Below are 26867 nucleotides of genomic sequence, written 5' to 3' on the forward strand. Positions count from 1 at the left end.
AGAGGTACTGCTGTGAAAAAAATTCCGGATCCAGTCGGGTGCCTGGGGATATTTTAAGTTAAGGAATCTGCGGATAGATGTCTTTCAGGTATTATATTCTACCTAACTGCAATGCACTTGAACTATAAATTTGTCTCAAAGTGTCATTGTTTTATTTCACCAAGTCACCTTTAACTTAATCACATACAAGTGCACCTTCAAATATGTGAATGTATCATGTCTATTGTACAAAAAACCTGTTTAATAGATTAAACGTTTGCTCCATGTACAATACAAATCTAGTCCACATAAAGGGTACACATGACCTTTAACTTGCCTCTTAGTTCACTAATAGGTTTATCATCTGGGTGAGGGCAGGAACATTTTGCAGTCCATATTTAAAAAACTTCATTTAATATATCATTAAAGCATAATATGGTAGTGCACTGTCATTTACAACAGACATTTTCCACTGAAATGGCCATAAACTTTCCTACTGACATGCAGTTTTAGCTATAAAACTATATAGCGTGCAAACAATGTGTGTAAATTGGGTTTCAACAAATTTTTATCATTTGCCATCACCAAGTAAAGTACTCTGGTTTGTTTTCATCCCATTAAAATCTCTATTGCCATACCACTTCAAAATTACAAAACATTTGCTTTTCTAACTACGGATATATATATATTATGAAGTATTTGTACAATTCATTTCCAAGCTATTTAAATGTTGAGTGCCCAGAACGATTGTCAGACAGTTCACTTTACATTTCTTTCCCCAAAAATAAAGTTTGAGGATTTTGTAAACCTCAATCTCCAGGATAAAATAATCAGCAGTTTGCAAGAAGACAAACTGACAATTGACCTCTGTATTTAAAGCACAACAAATGTGGCATAATAAAAACAAGATTTAAAGGCATTTTTATTGCTCATTCACTTTCTGAATAACCAGAGCACTTTGCCGGCTTGAGCCAGACTGGATGATTATGAGGAGGAGGAGGAGGATGATTATCAGGAAGAGGATGAGGAAGAGGATGAGGAGGAGGAGACTGAAGGCATATTACCCATGAGAGAGGCTAACATGCTCAGAGATGGTTCCTCTCTCATAAGATGCCAAGGAGGACATACAATGGCGACTCCACCCCACAGAGGAGAGGAGTGAGAAAGTGATCTTCAGGTTCAAACCGGATAGTTGTAGAATCAGACACTAGTAGAAACTGCTTTGGCACCTGCTGAAGGAATTCATTCACAGGAGAAAAATGTTCAGAGCTCAAGTTAAAAAAATTTCACATCAAGTGCCTGGAAATGAGGGAGTAGTATGCGGTGTCCTGCTGAAAATGGACAATGTGTAAGCGGTACAATATAGCAACCCCTGTGGGTAACAAGATCCAATGCGCGGGTAGAAATGGCCAACACATCTGGCCTTCCTGCCTGGACAATAAGCTTTCAGTGACTGTTCAATAAACCTGGAAGGTATTCTACTAAGTGCTAGACTGCCATTTCCCGAATTTTGAAGATGTGAGTCTATGAAAGCTGAATACAGAGGTTTTCAGGCAAAATATTTAAGTGGGGGCTCAATTTGCATCAACTCTACCATCAACTGCAGAGATATTTCAACTGGAAACCAGACCCATTTGCCTTGGCAAGACAGATTTCCAAAACTGGAATCAGGAATACAAATATGCCATCCCCCCGTTAGTATAAGTAAGGAGACAACAAACAGACATTGCCCTGGTGACTCAGATGTGGAGATCACAAGTCTAGTATCCAGCTCGGACGGACCGTTCCTGAGATTATTCAATCAGTCTTCCCCAGTTTCAGGAAATTCTACTGGATCAGTCAGAGAATCAACACGGAATACTAGAGGAGGGCACTTTACACTTTATAGAAAGGAGAATTTCAGGGAATGCTGAGAAAATCCCACTTCGTTCGCTGAAAGTCTCCTCAGCAAAGCTTGGTCAGAAGGCATGGGTAAATGTCGTAAGTCCATGTGCTAAATTGTTTTATCGTGTTTGCCTTCAAACAGGATGGCTTATAAGTCAGTATACACTTTCTGCTCCACTATATCTGTGGAACATATTATAATAATAATAGTAATCCATATTTATAAAGGGCAAACATATCACCCCTTAAGGTTGAAAGGCTCTGGGGCCGTTGGGGAGATTAAACGAGCTATTGCCTAGAGTCACATGATGCTGAGCTGCCACCAGCGATCGAACCTTGATCCCCACGCTCTGGAGTCCGCCGCTCTTGCCGCTGCGCCAAACCTCTCTTCCTTCTTACTGATAGATTCCCAGTTGGAAAACACCATCTCTTAGCCAGGAAATTAAAGGGGTGGGTCCTCCAAAATCTAGGTGTTCTGTTCTCTGGGCTGTAAATAAGGTCCTGAAACATGTCAAAATAATATACTTGCCCAGGACAGAACTTTCAGGTAAGTTGGCTATGTTCTCATATTTGATCTCCTGCAGCCGGGATTCAGACATGGGGGGTCACTGAATATTTCCAGAAGGACAAAGTCAATCTCTTACCCAGCATTTAATGATAACCCAAAGCTGCGTGTGGTAAGGTGTATTAAGGCATACAGTATTGGAAAGAGGAGTTTCACCGCAAGGTGAAAGGCAATTACTAATGACCATCAGGAAGACACACAATGCTGTTCCTCTCCTACCACTGCAAGGTGGGTATGCTGTGCCATGCAATAAACCTGTATAGATTCCCAACAATCTGGGGCGGGCACACACTGCCAGAGAAGCAATGGCGTGGAAACTTTCATTGGGAGCTAGATTGGAACATATCCTCAATGCAGCTCACTGGTCATCAGATTCCACTTTGAAAAGGTTTTATTAAAATCAATCATGAACATGACTGAATTAAAGGTCAATAAGCTGTGAAAGAACCTAGTATAGAGCAGTGGCTCTATGCTGACGTGGTCATAGGTGCAATCTTTGCCTAGGACTTTATAATGGGGCTCGAGTCCTCCTTAGGATGCAGGGGAGATTGGAGGTCCGCAATTGTGGGCCATCTCGGCAGGTGTTACAGCATTTATCCTGATCCTGAATCCACATGGAGAACCGAAACCTCAAGAGACCATGAGATAGGAGAGGCCTTTTTTCTGGCAAGCCCTGAAGCATTGATCTATACATTGCCGCTAACAAGGTCTCATCTGGACAGAGTAGAAGCATTCTATTACTTTTTAAGCTGAAAGGCCCAGCAGTAAAGTTATATGTCTGGGAGCCCTAGCCCTCCAGCCCTTGAGTTCCTTCTCAGTTTCTTCCAGGAAAGACATTCCCTTGCTAGCACAAATAAATGATCCGATTTACCCTGGCAAGTACAGGAGAGCCTTTTTATCGAAATTTAGCAGAATATCGAACAAGAAGGTGACATTGGGTAAAATAGGCATTTTCACTACATTAATTTACCCATAAATAGAGAGTGGGAGGTTCTACCATCTTTTTAGCAACTTTCCCATCTCATCGCCTGCCTTTTCAAGATTGACTGCTGTAATTTTCCCAATAGCTTGGGTTATTTTTATCCCCAAGTATCTCATTTCAGCAACACTTAGTATCCAACCGCTCTGGTTCCAAGTCCGTATTTTTGCTCTTTTTTTCATTAATCTCATATGGTTTTATCTCTTCATTCAATCTTATACTCTGAGCTAAAGGTTCAAAGTAAAGATCAAAAAGAATAGGAGAAAGTACAACCTTGCCTCGTCCCCCTTTCTATTCTCACTGGCAACGATAGACTACCATTCATCAGGATCCGTGCAACTGGAGCACCATAGATCTTGAACAGTTTATCTATCAAAGTTTTACACATACCAAAGTGGTCTAAATCAGCCATGAGATATCACCAATTAACGTGTTCAAATGCCTTGGTGGCATGCAAGGTCACAACCATGAATGGGGCCTCTACAATTGCAGCTAAATCTATTGGTATGATTAAGTTCTCTCATGTCTCTAACTGGCTGAAAGCCCTTTTGATACTGGTGTATCAGGTGCCCCACCACTTTATTTAAAGGGACTGCTACGATACTGGTAAAAACTTTAACGTCACAATTAAGTAAGAAGATTGGGTGGAAGGATTTGCACTGTAAGGGATTCTTACCGGGCTTCGGGATAACCATGATTACGGCTTTCTTCCATGACCCCGGGATTGACATGCAATCTAGCAATACAGAGGTAAACAACTGGGGATGCCATCTGGCCCTGCCAAGATTTTGCTGCCAATAATTTGACAGAGGTATTGTTGATGGTTTGACAATTTAGGGAGACGTTTTCCTTAAAGCCAAAAGTTCCAATTCTTCTTTATTTATTACACGATTTTCTGCATATAGTCCCTGAAAAAATGTATTAAAAGCAGCTCTAATCTGAATACTCTCTTCGGTCGTCATCCCTGTATCCTCCTCGACCTTCCTAATGAAATTCCGATTCCTTTGAAGCCTTGATTTCCAAGCTAGCATTTTTCCACAACATTCCCGCCTGTACAATATCCCTAGCTCTACTAGCTTCCCATTACTGTAACACCTTTTCCTCTACCTTAACTCTAAACTTTAATTGCAGTTCCTCCTATACTACCGACATTCCCTTCCTTTACTCCTTGCTCAATAAGTCCGCTTTTAGCACCTCCTCTACTTTCGTCATCTCCTTTAATAGCAAAAGTTGTGCTTTTTCTTCCCTCCCAATGTAATGATAACCTTCTGAGAGTCTCCCCCCTTAGCCAGGCCTTATACACATCCCAATTTACATGCATGGGTGCAGAGGTCATATTCCAGGAAAAAAACTCATCTGCACCTCACGATAGCTTTGCCGCTATCTCTGCCTGCAGCAATATCCTTCTATTAATTGTTCACGTCATAACACGGTAAAAGCCCTTCAGCACAATTTTTAAAAGCATAGCTGCGTGATCTGACAAATGAATAGGAAGATGCTCTATCCCCACTACTTTCTCCATTTTCTTTCTATCCATGAAAAAGTAGTCCAGTCTAGAATAATGGCAGTTCTTTTTGCTATGAAAAGTGTAGTACCTGAAATCCTATTTACTTCTACGTAGGACATTACACAGATTATAATTTTCTGTCATATACAAGAATGATGCCCTCATCTTTGGGGAACTGATCTAAATCCATGGAGGGTCACTTAGCGGGACTGATCTCTTGATCTCACTGTACCGAAGATCGTCAAATATGTGACAGTCAGAACTCGTTTTCCCCACACGCACAAGGTATTTAAGATTACCAACGCTAGTTTTTGTGACAGTACTTTATTTGGTTAGTAATGCTGTTGAGGGTAATTTGTTCACCTTCACCCCAAGGGAATTTGTTTGTTTTTGTAGTATTCACATCCATTGCTCAGTGAATTTACAGTACTTCAGTCTGTGAGGAGATAGTTATTAGTGTCTTTGTATCTCTTCCAGCACTTCTATAGAGGTGGTCTCTTCTTCCTCTATTACAGCCGCCGTTTTGGAAAATGGTGGAAGGGTTGCTCCGAGGAGTTATTGTCTATATCTATAACAATACTTGACCTCCAAAACCTATGTTTTGACACCAAAATGAAGTATATAGGTCTCATGGTTCCTGACAGTTTACATCATTTCAACACATCTGCATTTTTTTTTAAATGTAGTCTAGGAAAATTCGGCTCAGATCAGCAATTTCTACCCAAGCTAAATACTTCTCGAATGATCCAAAAACAAATTAAAAATGAAAATCTCAGGACAACAAATTTGTTAAGGATGTATATCAGGGGGCCGGATGCCTTATGTAAAATGTTAATAAAATGCATTTTAAAAACATAACACCAATTATATGAAGTGAAAAATGTAGGAAAATCAAACAAAGTTGCTTACCATAATTAACCTTTGGCACATAACTAGGCTCAACTGAATGAGTAAAGTTACAAGTATCCATAGAGAGAGGGTTCACAGAGACTGGATCCACAGGAAGAAACGAAGAGCCTAAAGATAGCAAATTTGCCATATTTAAAAAGCATCATTTACAACTGTATAATTTACAAGACAAAAAGGTACTTTTAATCCTACTCTCCATTATGGGTCATAATCTACATTCATAAATGTTGAGTATCTATGCAAACGTATGAAACACTGCAACATTTTTTTAATTGACATTTATTCATTAGAAATCATTTTAAAAAGAGAAAGTAAAAAGAAAGTACCAATCAACAATACTGGTCATATTAGATGAGACTTGAGGAAGACTGTTGTTGAAACGCGTTGTGGGGTCTGAAGGAGTGTAAATTGAATAAAGAAGTGTGCCAAAACCTCTGGGAGTGCAGCGTCTCCATTTGGTGCATAATATATATATATATTAGCTGAGCTAACCATAACTCGCGACCCCGCAATGCACTGCTGATGTCACATATTACATCACTCATGACATGGTCAGTGGCATCACTGAGAGTTTTTAAAATTTAAGAATAAATATATATATGTATCGCAAGGTGTATTGAAGAATGAGTGGGTGTATGAGTGCCTGAGTGGATGATTTGGTGCGTGACTGACTGTATAGAGTGACTAAACGGGTCTTAATGAATGCATGGGTGAATGACTAATCTATGTGAAGGTCTGTATCAGTCTGTCAGTTGGTGTGCAAGTGGCTGCATGGGTTGGTGAGTAGCTACATGAGTATCCATATGGGTTCAAGATTGGTTGTCTGAGTACCTGTATCGGTGCCCGAGTGTCTGTGTGGGGGTGTGACTCACTGCATGGATGTACGAGTGGGTGATTCAGTGGTTGTATGGGTTCACGAGTGCAAGGGCCTGTATGGGTGGGTGAGTGTGCGTATGGCCGTGTCCATGAGTGAGGAGATAGCTCAGTGGTAAATGTGTGTAACTACATATGTGAAAGGCAGTATATGTTGGAGTATACAAGTGACTATATACGAGAGTGAGGATTGGGAGAGTGACTACATGATTGTGTGCTTGTGTCAGTGATTGAATAAGAGTAAGTATGTGGTAGTATCTGTATGATTAAGTGAGGTGGTGTGTGTATAACTGTATAGGTGAGTAAATGGCAATGTGTTTGATTCTTTGTTTGACTGACTAGGTGTGATTAACTTTATGGGCGAGTGGCAGTGTGAGAGTCTGTATGGGTATAGGATTGCATACATCAGTGGCTGTAGAGATGACTGCGTGAATGAGTGACTTTATGGGTGAGTGAGTGGATATGTGTCCATCCATGAATCAGTGAGTGGGTATGTACTAACTGGTACTGGTGTGTCTATGGTTTAGAGAATGGTAGTCTATTTTAGAGTGGGTATATCAAAGGTTATATTAGGGTGTGAAGAGGTACATCAGATATTAAGTGGATGATGTCATCAGTGATGTCATCAGTGGTGTCACCGGCCAGGTCATGAGTGATTTAATATGTGACATCATCAAAAGTGCATTGCGGGGCACAAGTTATAGTTAGCTCAGCTAACTAGAACGGCCGAATTTCTCTGGTTTTGTACAAGTGAAATGTCAGCCTAACTACAACATCCCTGAAACCTGTGGGTTTTTTTGTGTGAATTTCTAAGATTTTTAAAATGCTAATTTCTAACTATGCCTACATAGGTAGGACGTGCAGAAAGAGGAAGAAAGGCGTTAAAAGAGGCAAGAAGGGTGTAGAAAGCAGCAACAGAGGTGCAGAAAGAAGCAACCGGTGCACAAAGAGGCAAGAGAGGTGCACAAAGAGGCAAGAGAGGTGCACAGAGGCAAGAGAGGTGCAGAGAGACAAATGAAGTGCAGAAAGAGGCAAGAGAGGTGCAGAAAGAGGCAAGAGAGGTGCAGAAAGAGGCAAGAGAGGTGCAGAAAGAGGCAAGAGAGGTGCAGAAAGAGGCAAGAGGTGCAGAAAGAGGCAAGAGGTGCAGAAAGAGGCAAGAGGTGCAGAAGGAGGCAAGAGGTGCAGAAGGAGGCAAGAGGTGCAGAAGGAGGCAAGAGGTGCAGAAGGAGGCAAGAGGTGCAGAAGGAGGCAAGAGGTGCAGAAGGAGGCAAGAGGTGCAGAAGGAGGCAAGAGGTGCAGAAGGAGGCAAGAGAGGTGCAGAAGGAGGCAAGAGAGGTGCAGAAGGAGGCAAGAGAGGTGCAGAAGGAGGCAAGAGAGGTGCAGAAGGAGGCAAGAGAGGTGCAGAAGGAGGCAAGAGAGGTGCAGAAGGAGGCAAGAGAAGTGCTGAAAGAAGGAAGAGAGGTGCAGAAGGAGGCAAGTGGTGCAGAAAGAGGCAAGAGGTGCAGCAAGAGGCAAGAGAGTTGTAGACACAGGTGAGAGGTGCAGAAAGAGCTGCAGAAAGAGGCAAGAAGGTAACAGAAAGAAGCAAGAGATGCCGAAAAAAGCAACAGAAGTGCAGAAAGAGGCAAGAGGGGTGCAGAAAGAGGCGTACAAGCGTCAGCTCTCGCTAGAACCTCAGACAATTCAGAAATCATCCGCACTCGTTGGGCGCTCCACACAAAATAGTTTACAAGATCCTGCACTTCAAGCAAGATAATTACATCATACAAGGTCAGATGTTGAAATGTCTACACCCCCGAGGTAGCAAACAGGACAAATATAACGACTAGGCGGTAGAAGTCCAAAACAAGGTGTGACAGTAATAGTGAGCCGCCTTCCAAAAAAAGAAAGTCGGGGGCCTCAGAAACAAAAATCACAAAAAGTAACAAGAAGCGAAACTATAACTGGTGATGGAATCAGCGAACAGGGGGTCTGTTTAACTTTGAAGACAAACCAGCCCCCAGACTACCCCCAAGATCAAACGAGGAGAACTTTTGGAAGAGGCTTGAGACTATGGTATCTGTTGTAATTGATCCACGTTCACAGAAATTATCACAAATTGAGGAGAGACTCACCAAACTGGAGGGGCTGGTTACAAATATTTGCCCACATTCTGGTAGAGAACCTAATCTTTTGGTAAACGGTGGGCTGGGAATTGGGGTAAGTCCACCTGTATGATCAAAAGAAACAACTCTTCCTATATATTCTTTAATAGAGTGCTACAAGTCACTAGTATGGAAGAGCACAATAAAAAAGACATGGAAACAATAAATGTCAAGAAACTCTACAGGCATCCTGAATCGCACATACAGTCTTTCAACCAAACAGAAACACGTACCCAGACATACTCAAATATTCCATCAAGGAAGGTTCAGGGTGCCCCTAAATACTAAATTTAGGGGCGTTGCAGGTAGGTAAAGGGCAGGGACCAATGGGTCCCTGCCCTGGGGTGGGTACACCACTATTCTACCACTCTCCAGTGGGATGGGGGCAGGAGCCTGTCCCTGGTTGGCTGGGTCCCCCATCCTCAAGATGGCAGGGACTCTAGGTTGTGCTTCACCTCGCCTCCCCCACCTTAGGGGTGGAGTTGGCAGAGGTGGGCACACCTCTCTTCCTCACTTGTTTTTCCCGCCGGTTATCCCGCCCAAAGTGGGGGGGTAGAAACAGTGGGGACAAGTTGCTGAGTACAGCAAGTAGTCTGGAGAAGCTCACAAAGGCGGCAGGCCTCTGAAGCTTCCCCTGCCCATCCTGGGGGAGGGGACCTAGCACCTCGTCCCAGGATGTGCATTGTTGCAGGCCCTCGAGAGCGGATGGCTCTCGACCCAGGGGTCCAGCAACATGTGTGGTGGGTGGCAGCTTAAGAAACCACTCAGTAGGGACACTGGTTCTGGGTCGAGTTCAGGGGGCATTTCTAAAATGCCCTCTGTCGTGCATTTTACATTGAAGCCCACACCGGCATCAGTGTGGGTACAATGTGCTGAGAAGTTTGATACCAAACTTCCAAGACTTCAGTGTATCCATCATGGTACTGTGGAGTTCGTAATGACAACCTCCCAGCACCATATACTCTTTAATGGTACACTGCACTGACAATGTCTGAGAATGGACTCGGAAACTGTAGGGGCACAGTGCTCATGCCTCTGTGCCCTCACCACTGGCATAGTGCACCCAGCTAGAGGGGTGACTGACCTAGGCCAGGGCAGTGGTTGGTAGGCAAGGCACACAGGGATGTGTGACATGTTGACTCTTCACTTTGGATCTGCACCAAGACACGCAGCCTGCAAGGCAGTGGGTTTGTGAAAAAGGTACAGGGACCCTAAGGGTGGCACAATTGGTGCTGCAGCCCTTAGGAGCCTTCTCTGGTCACAGTGCCCTGGGTACATGGGGTACCAGTTACCAGGGACCTACCTGTGTCCAGAGTTGCCGATTTGGTTTTGTTTTGGGGAAAGAACCCAGGCCCTGGGGTCCTGATTGGCAGGGCCCCAGAGCACATCAAGTCAAAGAGCATCAGTAGTGTGGCAACAAAACACTTTTGTGTTACTTCATAAACAGGTTGTAAATTTCATTAAAGTCATGCACATTGTTTCCAGTTAGCCAGCGACCCAGTGACTTTACTGAGTAGCCTATAAAATCAATCCAGGACTGGTTCTGGGTTTTGTAAGCCCCCCTGAATCTAATTCTATACTCCTCAGTGGAGAGTCCAAATCCCTCAATCAGATTTCTCTTCATGAGGTCATAAGACCCAGCATCTGGCCCAGAGAGGGTCAGTAGTCTGTTTCTGCAGTTACCAGAGAATAGTTCCCAAAGGAGTGCCACCCAGAAAGTTTTCTTCACCCTCCTGGTTTCACAAGCCCTCTCAAAGGCTGTAAACCACTTGGTGAGATCTGGGAAAAAGGGGGTGGTGATGGACAGAGTTTCTGAATGATGCAGAATACTCTTACCAAGTCAAGAGATCATGGTTTTAATCCATCATCGTTTTTTAGCTCACTGCACCATCCCAGCTCAGAACCTGGCTACATGCAAATTAGTCTGTACCTGTCCCAGTGCATGATGGGAACAGGGCAAACCAAACTACCAAGCCAATTCTTATACTGGGAAGGAAACAAGCTTCCGGGGACCGGTTTCTGGCATCACAGCCTTCGTCGGCCCGGCTTGCCTGAATCCCGATGGTGCAATGAGCAAGGGACTCACGTCTGAGCATACCCTCCCACACTGAGTGTGGATAAAATCGATTTGGGAAAAAGGGGGTGGTGATGGACAGAGTTTCTGAATGATGCAGAATACTCTTACCAAGTCAAGAGATCATGGTTTTAATCCATCACCGTTTTTTAGCTCACTGCACCATCCCAGCTCAGAACCTGGCTACATGCAAATTAGTCTGTACCTGTCCCAGTGCATGATGGGAACAGGGCAAACCAAACTACCAAGCCAATTCTTATACTGGGAAGGAAACAAGCTTCCGGGGACCGGTTTCTGGCATCACAGCCTTCGTCGGCCCGGCTTGCCTGAATCCCGATGGTGCAATGAGTAAGGGACTCACGTCTGAGCATACCCTCCCACACTGAGTGTGGATAAAATCGATTTGGGAAAAAGGGGGTGGTGATGGACAGAGTTTCGGAATGATGCAGAATACTCTTACCAAGTCAAGAGATCATGGTTTTAATCCATCACCGTTTTTTAGCTCACTGCACCATCCCAGCTCAGAACCTGGCTACATGCAAATTAGCCTGTACCTGTCCCAGTGCATGATGGGAACAGGGCAAACCAAACTACCAAGCCAATTCTTATACTGGGAAAGAAACAAGCTTCCGGGGACCGGTTTCTGGCATCACAGCCTTCGTCAGCCCGGCTTGACTTGGTAAGAGTATTCTGCATCATTCAGAAACTCTGTCCATCACCACCCCCTTTTTCCCAAATCGATTTTATCCACACTCAGTGTGGGAGGGTATGCTCAGACGTGAGTCCCTTGCTCATTGCACCATCGGGATTCAGGCAAGCCGGGCCGACGAAGGCTGTGATGCCAGAAACCAGTAGTTTGGTTTGCCCTGTTCCCATCATGCACTGGGACAGGTACAGACTAATTTGCATGTAGCCAGGTTCTGAGCTGGGATGGTGCAGTGAGCTAAAAAACGGTGATGGATTAAAACCATGATCTCTTGACTTGGTAAGAGTATTCTGCATCATTCAGAAACTCTGTCCATCACCACCCCCTTTTTCCCAAACCACTTGTTGAGATCATCACCCTCCTCATATTTGGGGACAATCCCTTTGGGGATTTTAGAACCATAAGATTGCTCTGTGTCCTTATTATTTGTATTGCTGCCACCATCGATACCATTGATGGGTGCTAAACCCATCTCCTTTCTTTCTTTTTTTAGAGCCAGGAGTCTGGACTCTAGATCCAATCTTTTGGCCAGCCTTGCTAAAAGGCTGTCCTCCTCATTGAGGCTGCCCTGAATGTCCTCACTGGGACCTGTACCACCTGTGTGGCCTCTAGGTTCCCAGGGGTTGATTCTTGGGGTTAAGGGTATGGAGACCCTTTCCTCCCTAGGGATTATTGGGGGTGGGCTACCAGCCCTTTCCTCTTCGAGCATCAGTAGTCTGGCAACAAACAAAAAGGGGGGGGGGGGGGTTTACTGCAACAGAAACCCACTTTCTCACACTAATAGATTCTCATATCTCAGTATACTCTTTGATCAGAATGACCGTTGGGCACAAGTAGTGTTAGCAAAACATTTGGCGTTTTTAAAAACTACAGCCACCCTTGCTAACTTTTCAAGAAAGTTGGGAAGGGGGCCGCCGGTTGAGCCCAACAAGATTTATATGGCTAAATGCATCTCTCTGGCCATGTACGGGGCAGGGGTATGGGGTTTTGCTGATGTACACGCCCTACAAATAGTGGAAAATGCGTTTTTATGCTATATCCTGGCAGAACCGAGCAGTACATAATCGTATGTCTGCTACTCAGATGGGCGTACCATATATTGCTGACCTCATAAGAATGAAGCCTATCCTCTTATGGCATAGGATTTGGACATTGGTATACACTACGCTTAATCAGGATAGTTTAAAGCTGGAAGGCGCTTTAACCATCCCCTGGTTAAGCTATGTCCGAGACTTTTTGCACAACCTAGCCCACGCAGAATATTTTACCGACCCCAGCACTATGCTGACCATCACGAGTTAAGAATTAAAAAAGAGAGGGCCTACTGTTATTAGATACAATCAGTTTCAGCAGAGATTACCAAGCCCACTGTGCGCTATAATCAAATGATTTGAACTACTTTCTGCACTCAACATTATTTAATAATAGTGCCAGGTGGCTTCCATTAACTTATTAGCTTCCCAAAAATGAACGATTGGTCACAAGAGATGCAATTGTGTCCCTGTGATAACCATTCAGAACAATCCACCATTCATGTTCTGTTTTGTAGATTTTATACTGTATTAAGGAAAATGTGGATTGTTCAAATTTTTAAATGTATGGAGATTAAACAATGTCGACCTGCGTTCATAGCATTACAATTCCTGGAAAATGAACAAATAGCCTGGAGGGGAGCAATGTTCTTAAAGAAAGCCCTCTGGTATAGGAAATGCATTGCAATATAACCATCTAGCCTACCATGAGTTTAGGGATATTGATTTAATTGAATGTTTTTATAATAACTAATTGCAAAATATATATTATATATATATATATATATATATATACACACACATACATACATTATATATATATATATATATATATACACACACACACACACACACATATATATACATTTTGATGTACTTTTATGATCGTCTAAAAAAGCAATCGAATAAAGTTTGACTTGACTGGCTGTTTGGGGGAAGAGGGCGTCAACTTACTGCCTTGAGCTTGAAGGATTTGGTTATAAAAGGAGCCATACATTATATTTATAGCTCAAAGATACGGCCTTCCCTCCCAAGGTCAATAAATAGACGATGAAGATGTGGAAACTTGCCTTGCAACACATTCATTTGTTCAATGTCCTGAAACAAGATACGCAGATGCCGCTGCTATGGATGGGAGACTGGGTAGCTAGAGCCCAGAGCTGGGATGTGCAAGGTGCCTATATAAGCACCAACCCTTCCGTTTTTTTCGTGACGCATTTCGCTCCCACAGACATAGAGCCATGTCACAAAGGTTATGACCAGTGTGCTGAAACTAAGGAGGACCTTCCAGAGGAAGGACTGTCATTCGTAGAGCGGGGAGGAAGGGAAGGTCTGAAAGGAATCTGTGGTTATATACAGTCTCCTCCAGGAAAGAAGTCATCAAAAAGGTAAGTAACTTGTTCTTCTGGAAGAGACTTAACTGCAGATCCCTTACCTTATAACAGATACCACAGAAATAACCTCTGCGAAGAAAAGACTGCAAACTTACAAACCAGAAAGCCCTGCAGTGCCAACTTAGCAAAAGTCCCCACTTGATGACCCGGACTGTCCAGACTATAGTGCTTCGTAAACATATGGAGTAACTCACTGTTAAAAATGGGATTTCTGGTTGGCTAGGGCATGCGCCTAAGTTAAGCAGAAACCACCACTCTAGTCAGGGCAAGATAGTTACACGCTGAATATTATCCCCTGCTCACCCACTCACTTGGTAGCATGGTATAGCAGTCAGGCTTATCCCAGAAGCAATGTGTAAAGCGTTTGCACAGCAGCTAAACACGAGGCACACCACAAAAGAAACTCCACACAAGGATATATAAAAATAGCCTTTGTATTATCCATAAAAACACATTAGAACACAATCACATATTATACAGTGCCACTGGCACTCGTCCTCCTCACAGAGATTACATATATCATTTAGGCCAATCGGGCCACTGCCAGAAACATCACATATATCACAGTTAGTGGGGACAACCAGTAACTACTGGTAAGAGTGCACTTAGCACACCACATTAGGCATAAACATAATACCAGCACTTGACATAGCACCACATGCATATAATCATCAGTGCACCTTAGTACACACTTGCAGCTGTGCACACATCATGGAATACCATAAGTACATCTTGCCCCTCTTGGGCGTAAACTGCACAGTATTACACAGGAGTAACAAGTACATAGATGCCACCTCCTGGCACTACAATTAGCAGCTTGATACTGTTAGACAACAACAATGTCCCAACCTGGGAGCACAGGCTGCCCCCCACAGATGTCGCACATAACACTGGATTCACCCACGTGGTATCAGCACTGTCCAGCCCCCCCTCCCCCCCCCCGACCCCCCAAAATCAGGGTATAAGCTGCAATAACCACCAGATCATATGCCCCAGCACCAATCTGCCTGCTGCTTCCAATCTGTTCAGCCGGATCTGGACCTCCGTGGAGGCCTCCCTTCTATCAGGACCATTAGGCAAAAAGAAGCATCGCCCAGGGCAGCTGCCTACAACCAGGTGGGGTTGGTGCCTAACAAATGGAGCGATGAGTAGTCCCACACTGCCTCCTACGGATGGGAAACCAAGTACGGCAGTCACTCACCCCACCAACCTCGGGGTGCACTGGCTCTTGGCACGGCAGCAGTGGGACACGGAGCAAACTCTCCGTCAGCTTGGTCTCCTCCGCCCAGCCTTCTGCCATGTGGCCACACCCACAACCAGGCTTGGCAAACACAAGGGGCTCTCCCCTTCCTCTCGGGAGCCCCGCCCACAACCAGGGATCCCCTGCCTGGCTTCCACTTCACGGTGCAGCTGCTTTCATCGTTCACTGTAAGAGCCTACTTCCCAGGCTCAGAAAACAGCCTGTGAAGCGCCAGCAACAAACTTCTGCTGCACCTTTTCATTATGCACCGAGGAGGCGCACCCAGTGCCGGGCTAATGAGCACCTCCTCACAAGGAGAGGGGCGGGTGGAAGCACAGCGCTCACTCAGCGCTACTTCAATCCCTTCCAAGGCTAGCCACACAGCCCTGGTAAATCCCCGAGACCGGGCTCAGGAGGCCAGAACACCAGGTTTCCTCCTCAGCAGAGCAGCAGTCCCTTCAGCTGCTCAGCGGGCATCAGGTCAGTCCCCAGTGGCGGTTCCTCCTGGCACACTGCAGTCCATGCAGTGTGCTTTCCTCAGTTCCCCAAATAAGCTCAAAATGTTTAACAGACATGGGGTCACAGCCCCAGTACTTATAGTACTACAGTCTTTGTTCTCCACCTGGCACAGGCTCTGAGCCCAGTCCAAACCAGTTGTGGGGTGGCACTTTTCAAGTGCACAACACTCCCCATTGTAAGTGTAAGCCCTGGCCCCAGACACCACAGGAGGGCAGAGCCATCACTGTGGAAGGCAGGCACAGCCCTATTCAGGTGCAGGTGCTACTACTCTCACCACTCCAAATGCAGACCAGGTCTATTCAGCCTAGCACGGACTCAAGACTCTCTGGAGCCACTGCATCTCCCCAGCCCCTGTCACTCCAAAGCCAGACAGTCAATACACAACAGGCAGGCACAAAGACACATAGCACACAGAAATGCCTAATTCTAAAAGTGTCATTTCTAAAATAGTAATAATAAATCCCCTAACACCAATAAGCGACATTTATCACCACTATTCAAAACATACCAAACGTGATCACGCTGCCCCTCTCATGTCCGGAATTACCACTGAAGTACATATCAGGGAATCCCCAATGTATTCCTATGAGAGGGCAGCCTCACAGCAGTGAGAAACTAAATAGGCTGTTTGTCACTACCAGGACATTCCACACAGTTAAGGCACGTCCTACCTTTTACCTACACCGCACTCTGCCCATAGGGCTAGCTAGGGCCTACCTTAGGGGTGACTGATATGCAGTAAAAGGAGAGTCAGAGACATGGCATCCACTTTATGTGCCACGTTACAGCAGCAGTAAACTGCACGCGGAGGCCCTGCAGTGAGAGGCCTGAGACACGTTTGAATGGCTACTTCGTGGGTGGCGCAAGCAGCGCTGCAAGCCCACCAGTAGCATTTAATTCACTGGCCCTGGGTATATGCGACACCAAGGGACAGGTAAATTAAATATGCCAAATAGGTGTAGACCAATCTTACCAAGTCTACAATAGAGAGCAGTTGCACTTTAGCACTGATCAAAAGTGATTAAGTGCCCAGATTCCTAAAACCACCACCAACAGGTCAGAAATAATACAGGACTAAGGCAAAAAGTTCTTGGATGACCCTGCAAAAAGGGCAAAGTCCAACACTCACGTTGCTGCCCGACAAATGTAGAGGACAGGCACCAAGTATGGTAATACAGTATTTGCAGCCTTCGCTCTAATGGAGTCAGCCTTTAGGCCTTGTGGAGGCTACTTCTTTGCCAATGCACCGCAGATTTTAATGCAAAGTACAACCCACCAAAATGGTTCTCCCCTGCACAGCCCTACCATTCTTTGCTCCCATGAACACAATGAAAAGCTGATCGAGTCAGTGGTCCTTGCTTCGATTGATATAAACAGTAACGTCCCTCTTTAGATCCAAACAATGGATCTTTTCTGAGGGGGAGCAAAGTAAGTCGAAAGGGTGATCGTCTGAGACGTGAAATGGGGTCACCACCTTGGGTAGAAAGAGGCACGCGTTTTGGGAACCGAGAAAGCCTAAAGCTCGCTCACCCTCCGGGACGATGTAATTGCCACCAAAAAGACAGTCTTAAAAGTCAAAAGCCTGGGAGGACAATTATGCATGGGTTTAAAGGGAAGACATATCAGGTATGTCAATACCAAATTCTAGTACCACTGGGGCCTAATGAAGGGAGAAGGTGGAAATATGTGCTGCAAACGTTAGAAGAAAAACGAGCCACAACAGGCGACTTAAATAGAGAAGGCCGATATGGCAATAGCAGAAATGTGGATATAACTAACAAATACCCTTTAAACACCATTTGTGCTTACATTTTCACCTCTAACTTCTAACTATGGCAGATTTTTGAAAGCAATATACTGGTATGTCAGCTGGACCACTCTGGTTGCGGGATATATAGGGCTTGTAGGTTCACCATGAAACAGAGGTACCCAAAGCCAATAACTGACCAGCACGCTGCAATGGTTTTTCAATTGTGTACCAGGTATACAGCAATTCATTTGGTAAAAAAATAAAAAGAGTGAAAAGAGTGAAAAATAGGTTGAAACCTATGTATTCCCGAAATGGGAACAAGATATGGAGTTCAGAAGCAGTGGCTATTTTTACATTTCTGAATTTGTGGGTACCCATACTAACATGTAAATTAGAGGGCATTTTTCATGACTTTTTCAAACACAGTCTTACATTTGGAAGGCAGAAATGCATATAAAGATAATTGGTAATACCACTTGTTCTACTATTCTGTATTTCCCAAAGTCTACCGATAAAAATGGTACCTCACTTGTGTGGTTAGGCCTACTGCCCGCGACAGGTAACGGCCCAAAACGCAACGTGGAAACATTTTTCCACTGAAAACAGACCCTTTTTTTTTTTTAAATGTGCCTAGCTGTGGATTTTGGGACCTAGATCAGCCGGCACCTAGCAACCCTGTACAGTTTTGAAAACTAGATACCCAGGGGTACCCAGGATGGAGTGACTTGTGTGGCTCTCACCAGGTTCTGTTACCCAGACTCCATAGCAAACCTCAAAATGTGTCCAAAAAACCAAAACATTTTCCTCACATTTCTGTGTTGGAAAGATCTGGAATCTGCAGGAAGCCACAAGCTTCCACCCACTCAGCCTTCCCATGGCTCCCGATACAAATGGTACCTCACTTGTGTGGGTAGGCCTAGTGTCCGCGACAGCGAACAGCTCAAAATGTATTGTGGAGACCTCAAAATTAGCTATGACAAAATGACCTGGTTTTGCGAGGGGATCACCTGAGTTTTTCATCTTGGGCTCGGCAGCCATGTAGGGAAACCCTCAACATTTCAGAAAATTAGACACCTGCTGGGGGGAGTGTTTGGGGGTGTGCAGACTATAACCACAATATTGCATCTATAAGGGGTTGACCCGACGTACAAAGAAAAACCCTGGTGTCTAGGGGCTTTCTGCCTCCCTTGGCGAGGGGGCAAAATATCAAAATATTGCCCCCTCAATGGGGAGCGACCATTGCCAGAGGTGTCGCTCCCCAACATACCAATAAATATAATCCCTGGTGTCTACTGGCATTTTTGCTCTAAAAGCACAAGTTACTTACCTTCGGTAACGATATATCTGTAAGAAACATTAGTTAGTTAGATTCCTTACCTTAGAATATCCACAGGCGTCAGACTGAATCCGGCAAGATTTTTCATCAGCAGTACCCTTGCGCGTTGGTAGGCGTCGTCTGCGACTCTGCGTCTGTCGTCGTGATCACCGGAATGACGGAGTACTTAGACGCCGCCCTCCCGCGCTGACGTCAGTTCTGTACATAGCTTTCCGCGACAGGAACGCAGGGCCATGCAAGAAACCGACACTGGTGCCATGAAACTAGGGCCCTGAAGGGGACGACTTTAACCCTAGATATCGGTTCGCAGAACGGGGAGGATGGGTGGGGCGGTAAGGAATCTAACTAACTAATGTTTCTTACAGATATATCGTTACCGAAGGTAAGTAACTTGTGCATCTGAAAGAAACACGTTAGTTAGATTCCTTACCTTAGAATAGATACCCCAGCAATACCAACCCCGGTGGTGGGTCTGCGAACCAAGATCACACCAGGAAGTCCTGGAGAACAGAACGGCCAAAGAAGCAGTCTCTCCGGACTTGGCTGTCCAGGCAGTAATGCCTGGCAAACGTGTGCAGCGAGGCCCACGTTGCTGCCTGACAAATGTCCTGCAAAGGGACTCTCTGTCCCAAGGCAGTAGTAGCCGCTGTGGCCCGAGTGGAATGGGCCCCCAGCCCCACAGGAGGATCCTTCTTAGACAAGGAATAACAGACCTTCATTCACAAAACGACCCACCGAGAGATGGTTCGCTTGTGCACTGCCCGCCCCTTCTTAGCGCCCACGTAGCCAACGAAGAGTTGGTCGTCCACCCGGAACTGTTTTGTGCGATCCAGATAGGAGAGCGCACGTTTTGGGTCCAGACGGTGGAGCCTCTCTTCCTCTTTCGAGGGATGCGGAGGCGGAAAGAAGGCGGGTAAGGTAACGGACTGCCGGATGTGAAAGGCAGTAACCACCTTAGGAATCAAAGAAGGGCGAGTCCTCAAAACCAACTTGTCCTGATGGACAGAGAAAAGGAGGCTTAGAAGAAAGAGCCTGGAGCTCACTCACTCTTCTGGCAGAGGTGATGGCAACCAGGAAAGCAGTCTTGAGAGTCAGAAGACAAAGAGGACAGTTATGAAGTGGCTCAAAGGGAGCACACATCAGATCGGTTAACACCAGATTCAAGTCCCACTGAGGCATTACAAAGGGGACAGGAGGAAACATGTGAGCAATGCCTTTTAAGAATCTATTTACAACAGGGGACTTGAAAAGAGAAGGCTGATCAAGAAGCTTTAAGAAGGCTGAAACAGCTGAAAGATATCCCTTGATGGTGCCCAGAGCAGAGCCCTGCTGGGCCAGGGAAAGAAGAAAGAGGAGAGCCTCAGAAAGAGGGGCTGAAAGGGGATCCACAGCCTTTGCTGTGCACCATGCCACAAATGTGTTCCACCTGCAGGTGTATACCGTTTTAGTGGAGGGACGCCTGGCTGCCAGAATGATATCACAGACTTCAGGAGGCAAGTCAAATGGCATCAACTGCCGCCGCTCAATCTCCACGCATGGAGGTGGAGGCTGGACAGGTTCGGGTGGAGGACCGTCCCCTGCTGCTGCAACAGAAGCTCCTCCTGAAGAGGCAGTCGAATTGGGGGCTCGACTGACAGACTGAGTAGCTCGGGATACCAGTATCTTCGTGCCCAATCCCGAGCCACAACGAAGACTTGGTCCCGGTCGCGCTTGATCTACTTCAGCACTCTGGGCAGAAGTGGTATAGGCGGAAAGGCGTACAACAGACCGCAACGCCACTCGCAACGAAAAGCGTCTCCGAGCGAGTGCCGCCTTGGAAATTTCAACGCGCAGAACTCATGACATTGCGCGTTCTCTTCGGTGGCGAATAGATCAAACCAAGGCTCTCCCCACTGCCGAAAGAGGCCTTGCGCCACGTCAGAGTTTAGACGCCATTTGTGATCCATCATGCACAGGCGGCTGAGTTCGTCCGCCCTGGCGTTCAGAGAGCCCGCCAGGTGTTGAACCACCAGGGTGATGCCCTGATGTTCCAGCCATGTCCAGAGGCGCAGAGCCTCCTGACAAAGGGTCCACGACCCCATCCCGCCCTGTTTGTTGCAATACCACATGGCGGTGGTGTTGTCCGTGAACACCTGCACTACACTTCCCCAGACAGAGGGAAGGAATGCCTTCGGTGCAAGCCGGATCGCCCGCAGCTCCAATAGGTTGATATGGAGCCGGGACTCGGCCAGAGACAAGAGGCGTCTGATCTCCGCATCCAGGATCCAGGATGTGGAGGGACGCATCCGTCACCACCATGTGCTCCTGTTGGGGTAGGGAGAGGGATCTGTCACTGGCCCAATCGCGGTCCGTGAGCCACCACTGCAGCTGTCTTGCAGTGCCCTCCGAGATCAGGACGTGGTCGGACAGGTTGCCCTGGTGTTGAACCCACTGGAACTTCAGGTCCCATTGCAGAGCCCGCATCCGCCACCTGGCATGATGTACCAGCAGGATGCAGGGGGCCATCAGACCTAGCAGCCATAGGGCCATCCTGACCGAAACTCGGGATAAAGGCTGAAAGATCGGAATCAGAGCCTGAATATCCCGAACCGGCAACTGCGCGGAGTCCAGAACCGCTCCGATGAAGAAGAGCTTCTGGGAGGGACTCAGATGTGACTTCGGCACGTTGACTGAGAACCCCAGCGAATCCAGTAGGTCAGCCGTAGTCTGGAGGTGGGAGACTACTTGCTGGGGCGAGCCCGCCTTCAACAACCAGTCGTCGAGATAGGGGAAGGCTGGAACCCCTAATCTGCGCAGATGAGCTGCAACCACCGCCATCACTTTCGTGAACACCCGAGGGGCACTTGTGAGGCCGAAGGGGAGCACGGTAAACTGAAAGTGCTTGTGGCCTACCGTGAACCGTAGGCAACGCCGGTGGGCCGGCAGGACGGGGATGTGGAAATAAGCGTCCTGGAAGTCCAATGCTACCATCCAGGGTCTAGGGCAGCCAGAACCTGAGCTAAGGTGAGCAACTTGAACTTCTCCTTCCGGAGGTAGGCGTTGACGCTACTGAGGTCCAAGATAGGGCGTAGACCGCCTTTGCCCTTCTTGGGAACCAGAAAGTAGTGGGAGTAACAACCCCGTCCTACTTCTGGGCCAGGAACGCGCTCGATGGCCCCCTTGGACAAGAGGGGCGTAACTTCCTCCTGCAGAAGTTGCAAGTGATCCCCCGACATGCGGTGGTACTGCTGTGGCATGGCTGAAGGGGTCGCCTCGAAGGGGAGGGAGTAGCCCCTTCGGACGACTTGCAGCACCCACCTGTCCGACATGATGGTACGCCAGTGGAGCAGGTGATGGCGAACTCTGCCTCCCACTGGCGTGGAATGGACCTGAAAGCTCGGACTAGGAAGGCTAAGGCAGATGCTGCAGGAGCAGATGTGGACTGACCGGCTCTCTGTCCCCATGCTCCGCCACGGCGGAATCCACGTCCGCGTTGAGGCTTGTTCTGCGGCTTGTGGCTGGACGAACATGCGGGGGTGCCCCTTCCTTGGCCACGAAAGGGGCGAAAAGCAGTAGTTTGCTGGTGCTGGGCCGAGAGGCCCAAGGACTTGGCCGTAGCCCTGGAGTCCTTAAAGCGCACCAGCACGCTATCCGCTTTGGCGCCAAAAAGGCGACGGCCATCGATGGGCATGTCCATAAGGGTGCTCTGGACATCGCATGAAACGTTCGTGGACCTCAGCCAGGCGTGACGGCGAATCACCACCGTCGTTGCAATCGCTCTACCCAGCGAGTCCGTGGTGTCAATTCCACATCGGATGGAATACAGTGCTGCATCACGCCCCTCAGCAAGAGTATGGGCGAGCAGTGTCCTGGGGCAGCACGTCCGCCACTGTATACAACAAAGAGTGGGGTAACGGTCCAAAAGGCACGCAGTATTAATGGACCGCAACCCCAGACTGAGGGAGGAAAACAGTTTCTTGCCAAACTGCTCCAACCTTTTGGATTCTCGATCCTGAGGTGCGGACGGGAAGGCGGTTTGGGACATGGAGGCCTGGATAACCAGATTCTCTGGGGTGGGGTGTACAGACAGAAAGCTGGGGTCACCTGGAGCTGGGCGGTGGCGCCGGGCCTCTTTCTGATCCACAGGAGAGACTGTGGGAGGGCTTGGATCAAGTGCCCATCAGAACGTCGGTGAGGGCCTCATTAAACAGCAGCAGTGGCTCTGAAGAGCTTACTGGCAGTTGAAGCACCTCAGGGAGGAGGTTAGTCCTCACAGCCGCTGCACAGAGCTCCAGGTGCAAGGCCTGGGCCGCCCTGCGTAGCACCACAGCATAAGTCGCACCCTCCTCCATAGCCACAGAAGGAGGAGAGATGAAACCAGTGTCAGGCGAAGTGTCTAAACCACTGGCATCCCCCAGCTCGTCTGTCCTGTCTTAACTGGCACTGCTGCGCCAGACGGTCCTCAGACCCCTTCCAGTCCTCACCTTCATTCATCTCCTGGTAAACAGGCAGAAAGGACGGAGCCGGGTCATAGATGAAATGCTCACCCATCGATGCCAGAGACTGCGCCGAGTGGCGCCGCTCCGACGCCGGACCCGGAGCAGGGCTGAAACAGGGGCCGGCGTCGGGAGCGACACCATGGGGGTCAGCGCCAGCGGAGTAGTCGTGAGGTCAACTGGCATCGACCGGGATCCAGGCCTCGATCTCACGGAGACCTGCGGCATCGGGGCCTAAGACGACGACGGTGCCGAAGTGCCCGGCTCGCTAGGACCCCCAGTCAGAAAGAGACTCCTCATGGCCATGAGGAAGTCTCGAATCTCGCCCGGAGTCGCACGAGGCCCAGGGACCGGAGGGTGTGGGGCCGGATGTGACTCCTGCAGCTCCAGCAGAGCCATGCGGGTGGTGCCACCCGAACCCTCGGCCGAGCCGCGCGACCGGCGAGGGGAGTCAGAAGAGTGATGTTGCTTCGACTTCTTTTCACCATGCCTCGACTTACCCGAGTGCAAGGGCTTGGATTCCAACGAGCGGCGATGACTGCGGCTCCGCGACCGGTCCCTCTACTTCCTCTTCGACCGGGACCTCGAGCAGCGCAGAGCCGACTGCTGGATCTCGAGGAGCTTACGGGGCTGCTCCAGCCTAGCCTTGGAGGTCAAGGCCCGGCAGTCGGGGCACAACTTGTCATTGTGGTCGGCCCCAAGACAGTAGACACACCGATGGTGGGGTTCGGTAACCGACATCAGTCGGTGACAGACGTCATACGGCTTGAACCCAGGCATCCCTACCGGCAACAGGAGTCTAAGTTGACTCGAAAAAGATGGACAAAAATGTCCAAAAAGTTAGTCAAAAAATGACTAAGGGTACGCTCTTTCCGGATCTGCGCTTACTGGCGCGGAAAAAAGTTGAACGGATGTCAGCACGCGAGGGCGGCGTCTAAGTACTCCGACGACGTCATCCCGGCGATCACGACGCCGAACGCGGAGTCGCAGACGACGCCTACCGACGCGCAAGGGTACTGCTGACGAAAAATCTTGCCGGATCCAGCCTGACGCCTGGGGATATTCTAAGGTAAGGAATCTAACGTGTTTCTTACAGATTTAAGACCGATCTGCCCCCATGGGACGCAGAAGACTGCCAAAACAGTGCCCAAATTATTAGGGCACTATCCTTGCCAGAGCGGCCACACCCCTACAAAAATATATGGCAGCAGATTTCCTGGTGGCCTTGTGAGTGCATTCCTGCTGCGCGATTGTGGCCCCAGCCACAATCGCACAGCAGGATTGCACTGCAAAGAGACACCTGGGGCAAAGAAAAACTCCATCTTTCCCCCAGTGCCTCTTTGCCATCCCCGATCCCACCCAGGAGGAAAACTCACCTTTTTCTCCTACGTGCAGGAAGCAACGGCTTTCAGGTCGTCCCTGACCTGCTCTCATGACAACAGGAAACCGTAAGCAAGCAATCATCAGATCGCCGCAGGGGTTGGGGGGCCAAGGGTGACAGCAGAATCACTTCCACTGAAAATCCCCAGTGGGGACCTGTAGATGGGATGGCCACAGGATGTAACGGTTACGTCCTCAGCACAGAAGCATCAGAGTCGAGGAAGTAACCATTACGTCAAAGTCACCAAAGGGGTTAACAATGCCCAGAGCAAGGTCTTGCTAGGCCAATGCTAGACACAAAATTAACACTTCAGTTTGCCACGAAATGTGTCAACGTGCTTGTCTGAACACTAAGCCATAAACTTGTCCCAATGGCAGGCATATACACATTTTGTCAAGGGATGCCAGACTGCCAGAACATCATCAACAGCCTTTGGAGGAAGCTCGAAAAGCCTTGGCTGTTCCCGCTCAATCATCAAGCATGAAGATGAAGCGTGTGCAGGTTGGGATTCAGGACCCTGCCCTGCTGCAACAAGAGACCCTGCCAAAGCAACCTAAATCAGAGGACAGAGCTTCTTGAGTTCTGAATACAATACTCTGCATGGCCACTAGCATGATTAGAGACCGATCTGTCCTAATCTTTTTGAGGACTGAGCAAGAGTGGCATCAGCAGAACGGCATACAAGAACACAGAATTCCACTTCAAGCGAAACGCATCTCAGAGAGCCGCATTGGGACTCCAACACGCAGAAAGTCACTTTGCTCGTTCTCAGCTGTGGCGACTACATTGAGCCAAAATTCTCCTCACTTGCAGAATGAGACCTTACGCTACCTCTGGGTGCAGATGCAATTCGTGGTCTGCAAGGTATCCACAGCTGAGTTGGTATGCCCTGGTGTTTAGATATCACTCCGGGTGTTGTACGACCAGGAGGATGTCCTGACATTCCATCATGTCCAGAGGCGCAGGGCATCTCGGCACAGAGGGCCCAGCCCTGCTTGTTGCAGTACCACATCGCAGTGGTGTTGTCAATGAACATCTGCAACAGCCTCTGTTTGATGGATGGCAGAAAAGCTTTCTATGCCAAATGGATGGCCTGCAACACCAACAGGTTGATGTGGAGCCAGGTCCGCTTATCTCCATCTCCACCAGGTGGCCACCTGTAGTGAAAGAGGCGCTCTTGTGGTTGGGCACCCTATGATGACCTTCGACTACCACCATTTTAACTGACTTTAGTGTGTTATTTTACCCTAGCTTGGATTTAAGAGACGGTCCTGCATATGCCTCCTTCTCTCCTCTTGTAATCTTGTTGTATTTTAGTGAGAGCTGTCACGGAGTAGAACAGTACATTTATATTATAAGTGCTTACTATTGGCTTTGACATGGCATCATGTCATCTTGTTTTCTGACTTTACCTTGCTTATGCATGCACAGCAGTGCTTGCAAGTTGTTTGGGTTATGAGAATTAGGAGTTCTTACTACTGGCTTTGACATGGCCTCATGTCATCTTGCTTTCTGACTTTGTCTTACTTCTGCGTGCACTGCAGTGCTTCCGATTCATATTCAAGGTCTTTCTGCTCCTCACTTGTTTTTCGCTCTTCACTGACCAGAGTGAACTGGATATTATCTGTAGAATGTGCAACTCTGCCTCAAAGTCAAAATACGGGAGCTTGGCCAGCCTCCATCTTGGCCTTGACACAGACTGGTACAGCCAGCTCGGTTTTTTCTAATGAGAGGAGGGCGAGGTTTTCTAGAAGCTTCGCCTCATGTTGAGTAATAGTTTTAAAACTGGGAACCTGTGGGGGAGAGGTGGAAGTTCACACCACAGAATAGATTTATTGCTGTGGAGGTGACGGAACTTGAGTCATGATTGAAACTCCTTCCTGAGCTTTTGACGGGCTTCCCAAGCTTGAGTTGGCAAGGATGAAGCAAATTCAATCGGTAAGGTGTTCCTAACCATTTTGTATATATTTTCTACTCTTTGCTACCTGTACATACTGCATTTTATTCTAATTGTTCATTGTAGTTAATTGATACTTGGGAATCATTGCATTAATAAACTTGTGTGTGTTATTATAAAAAGCACCTGAATTTGTATTGTTGCCTCCAGAGTGGGAGTGCTGC

General features: G+C 47.5%; 1 protein-coding gene across 2 annotated transcripts in view; it reads right to left on the reverse strand.

The window, feature by feature from the left end:
* ADAD1 (adenosine deaminase domain containing 1) overlaps positions 1 to 26867 on the reverse strand; it is a 756025-nt gene that overhangs the window by 536911 nt on the left and 192247 nt on the right. For both annotated transcript variants that reach the window (XM_085641552.1, XM_085641551.1), the window contains one exon: positions 5824 to 5931. In XM_085641552.1, coding sequence (XP_085497678.1) covers positions 5824 to 5931 — 108 coding nt within the window. The remainder of the gene's footprint in view (positions 1 to 5823; positions 5932 to 26867) is intronic.

This window comes from Triturus cristatus, chromosome 2_2 (genome assembly GCF_964204655.1).
Source record: "Triturus cristatus chromosome 2_2, aTriCri1.1, whole genome shotgun sequence".
NCBI lineage: Eukaryota > Metazoa > Chordata > Amphibia > Caudata > Salamandridae > Triturus > Triturus cristatus.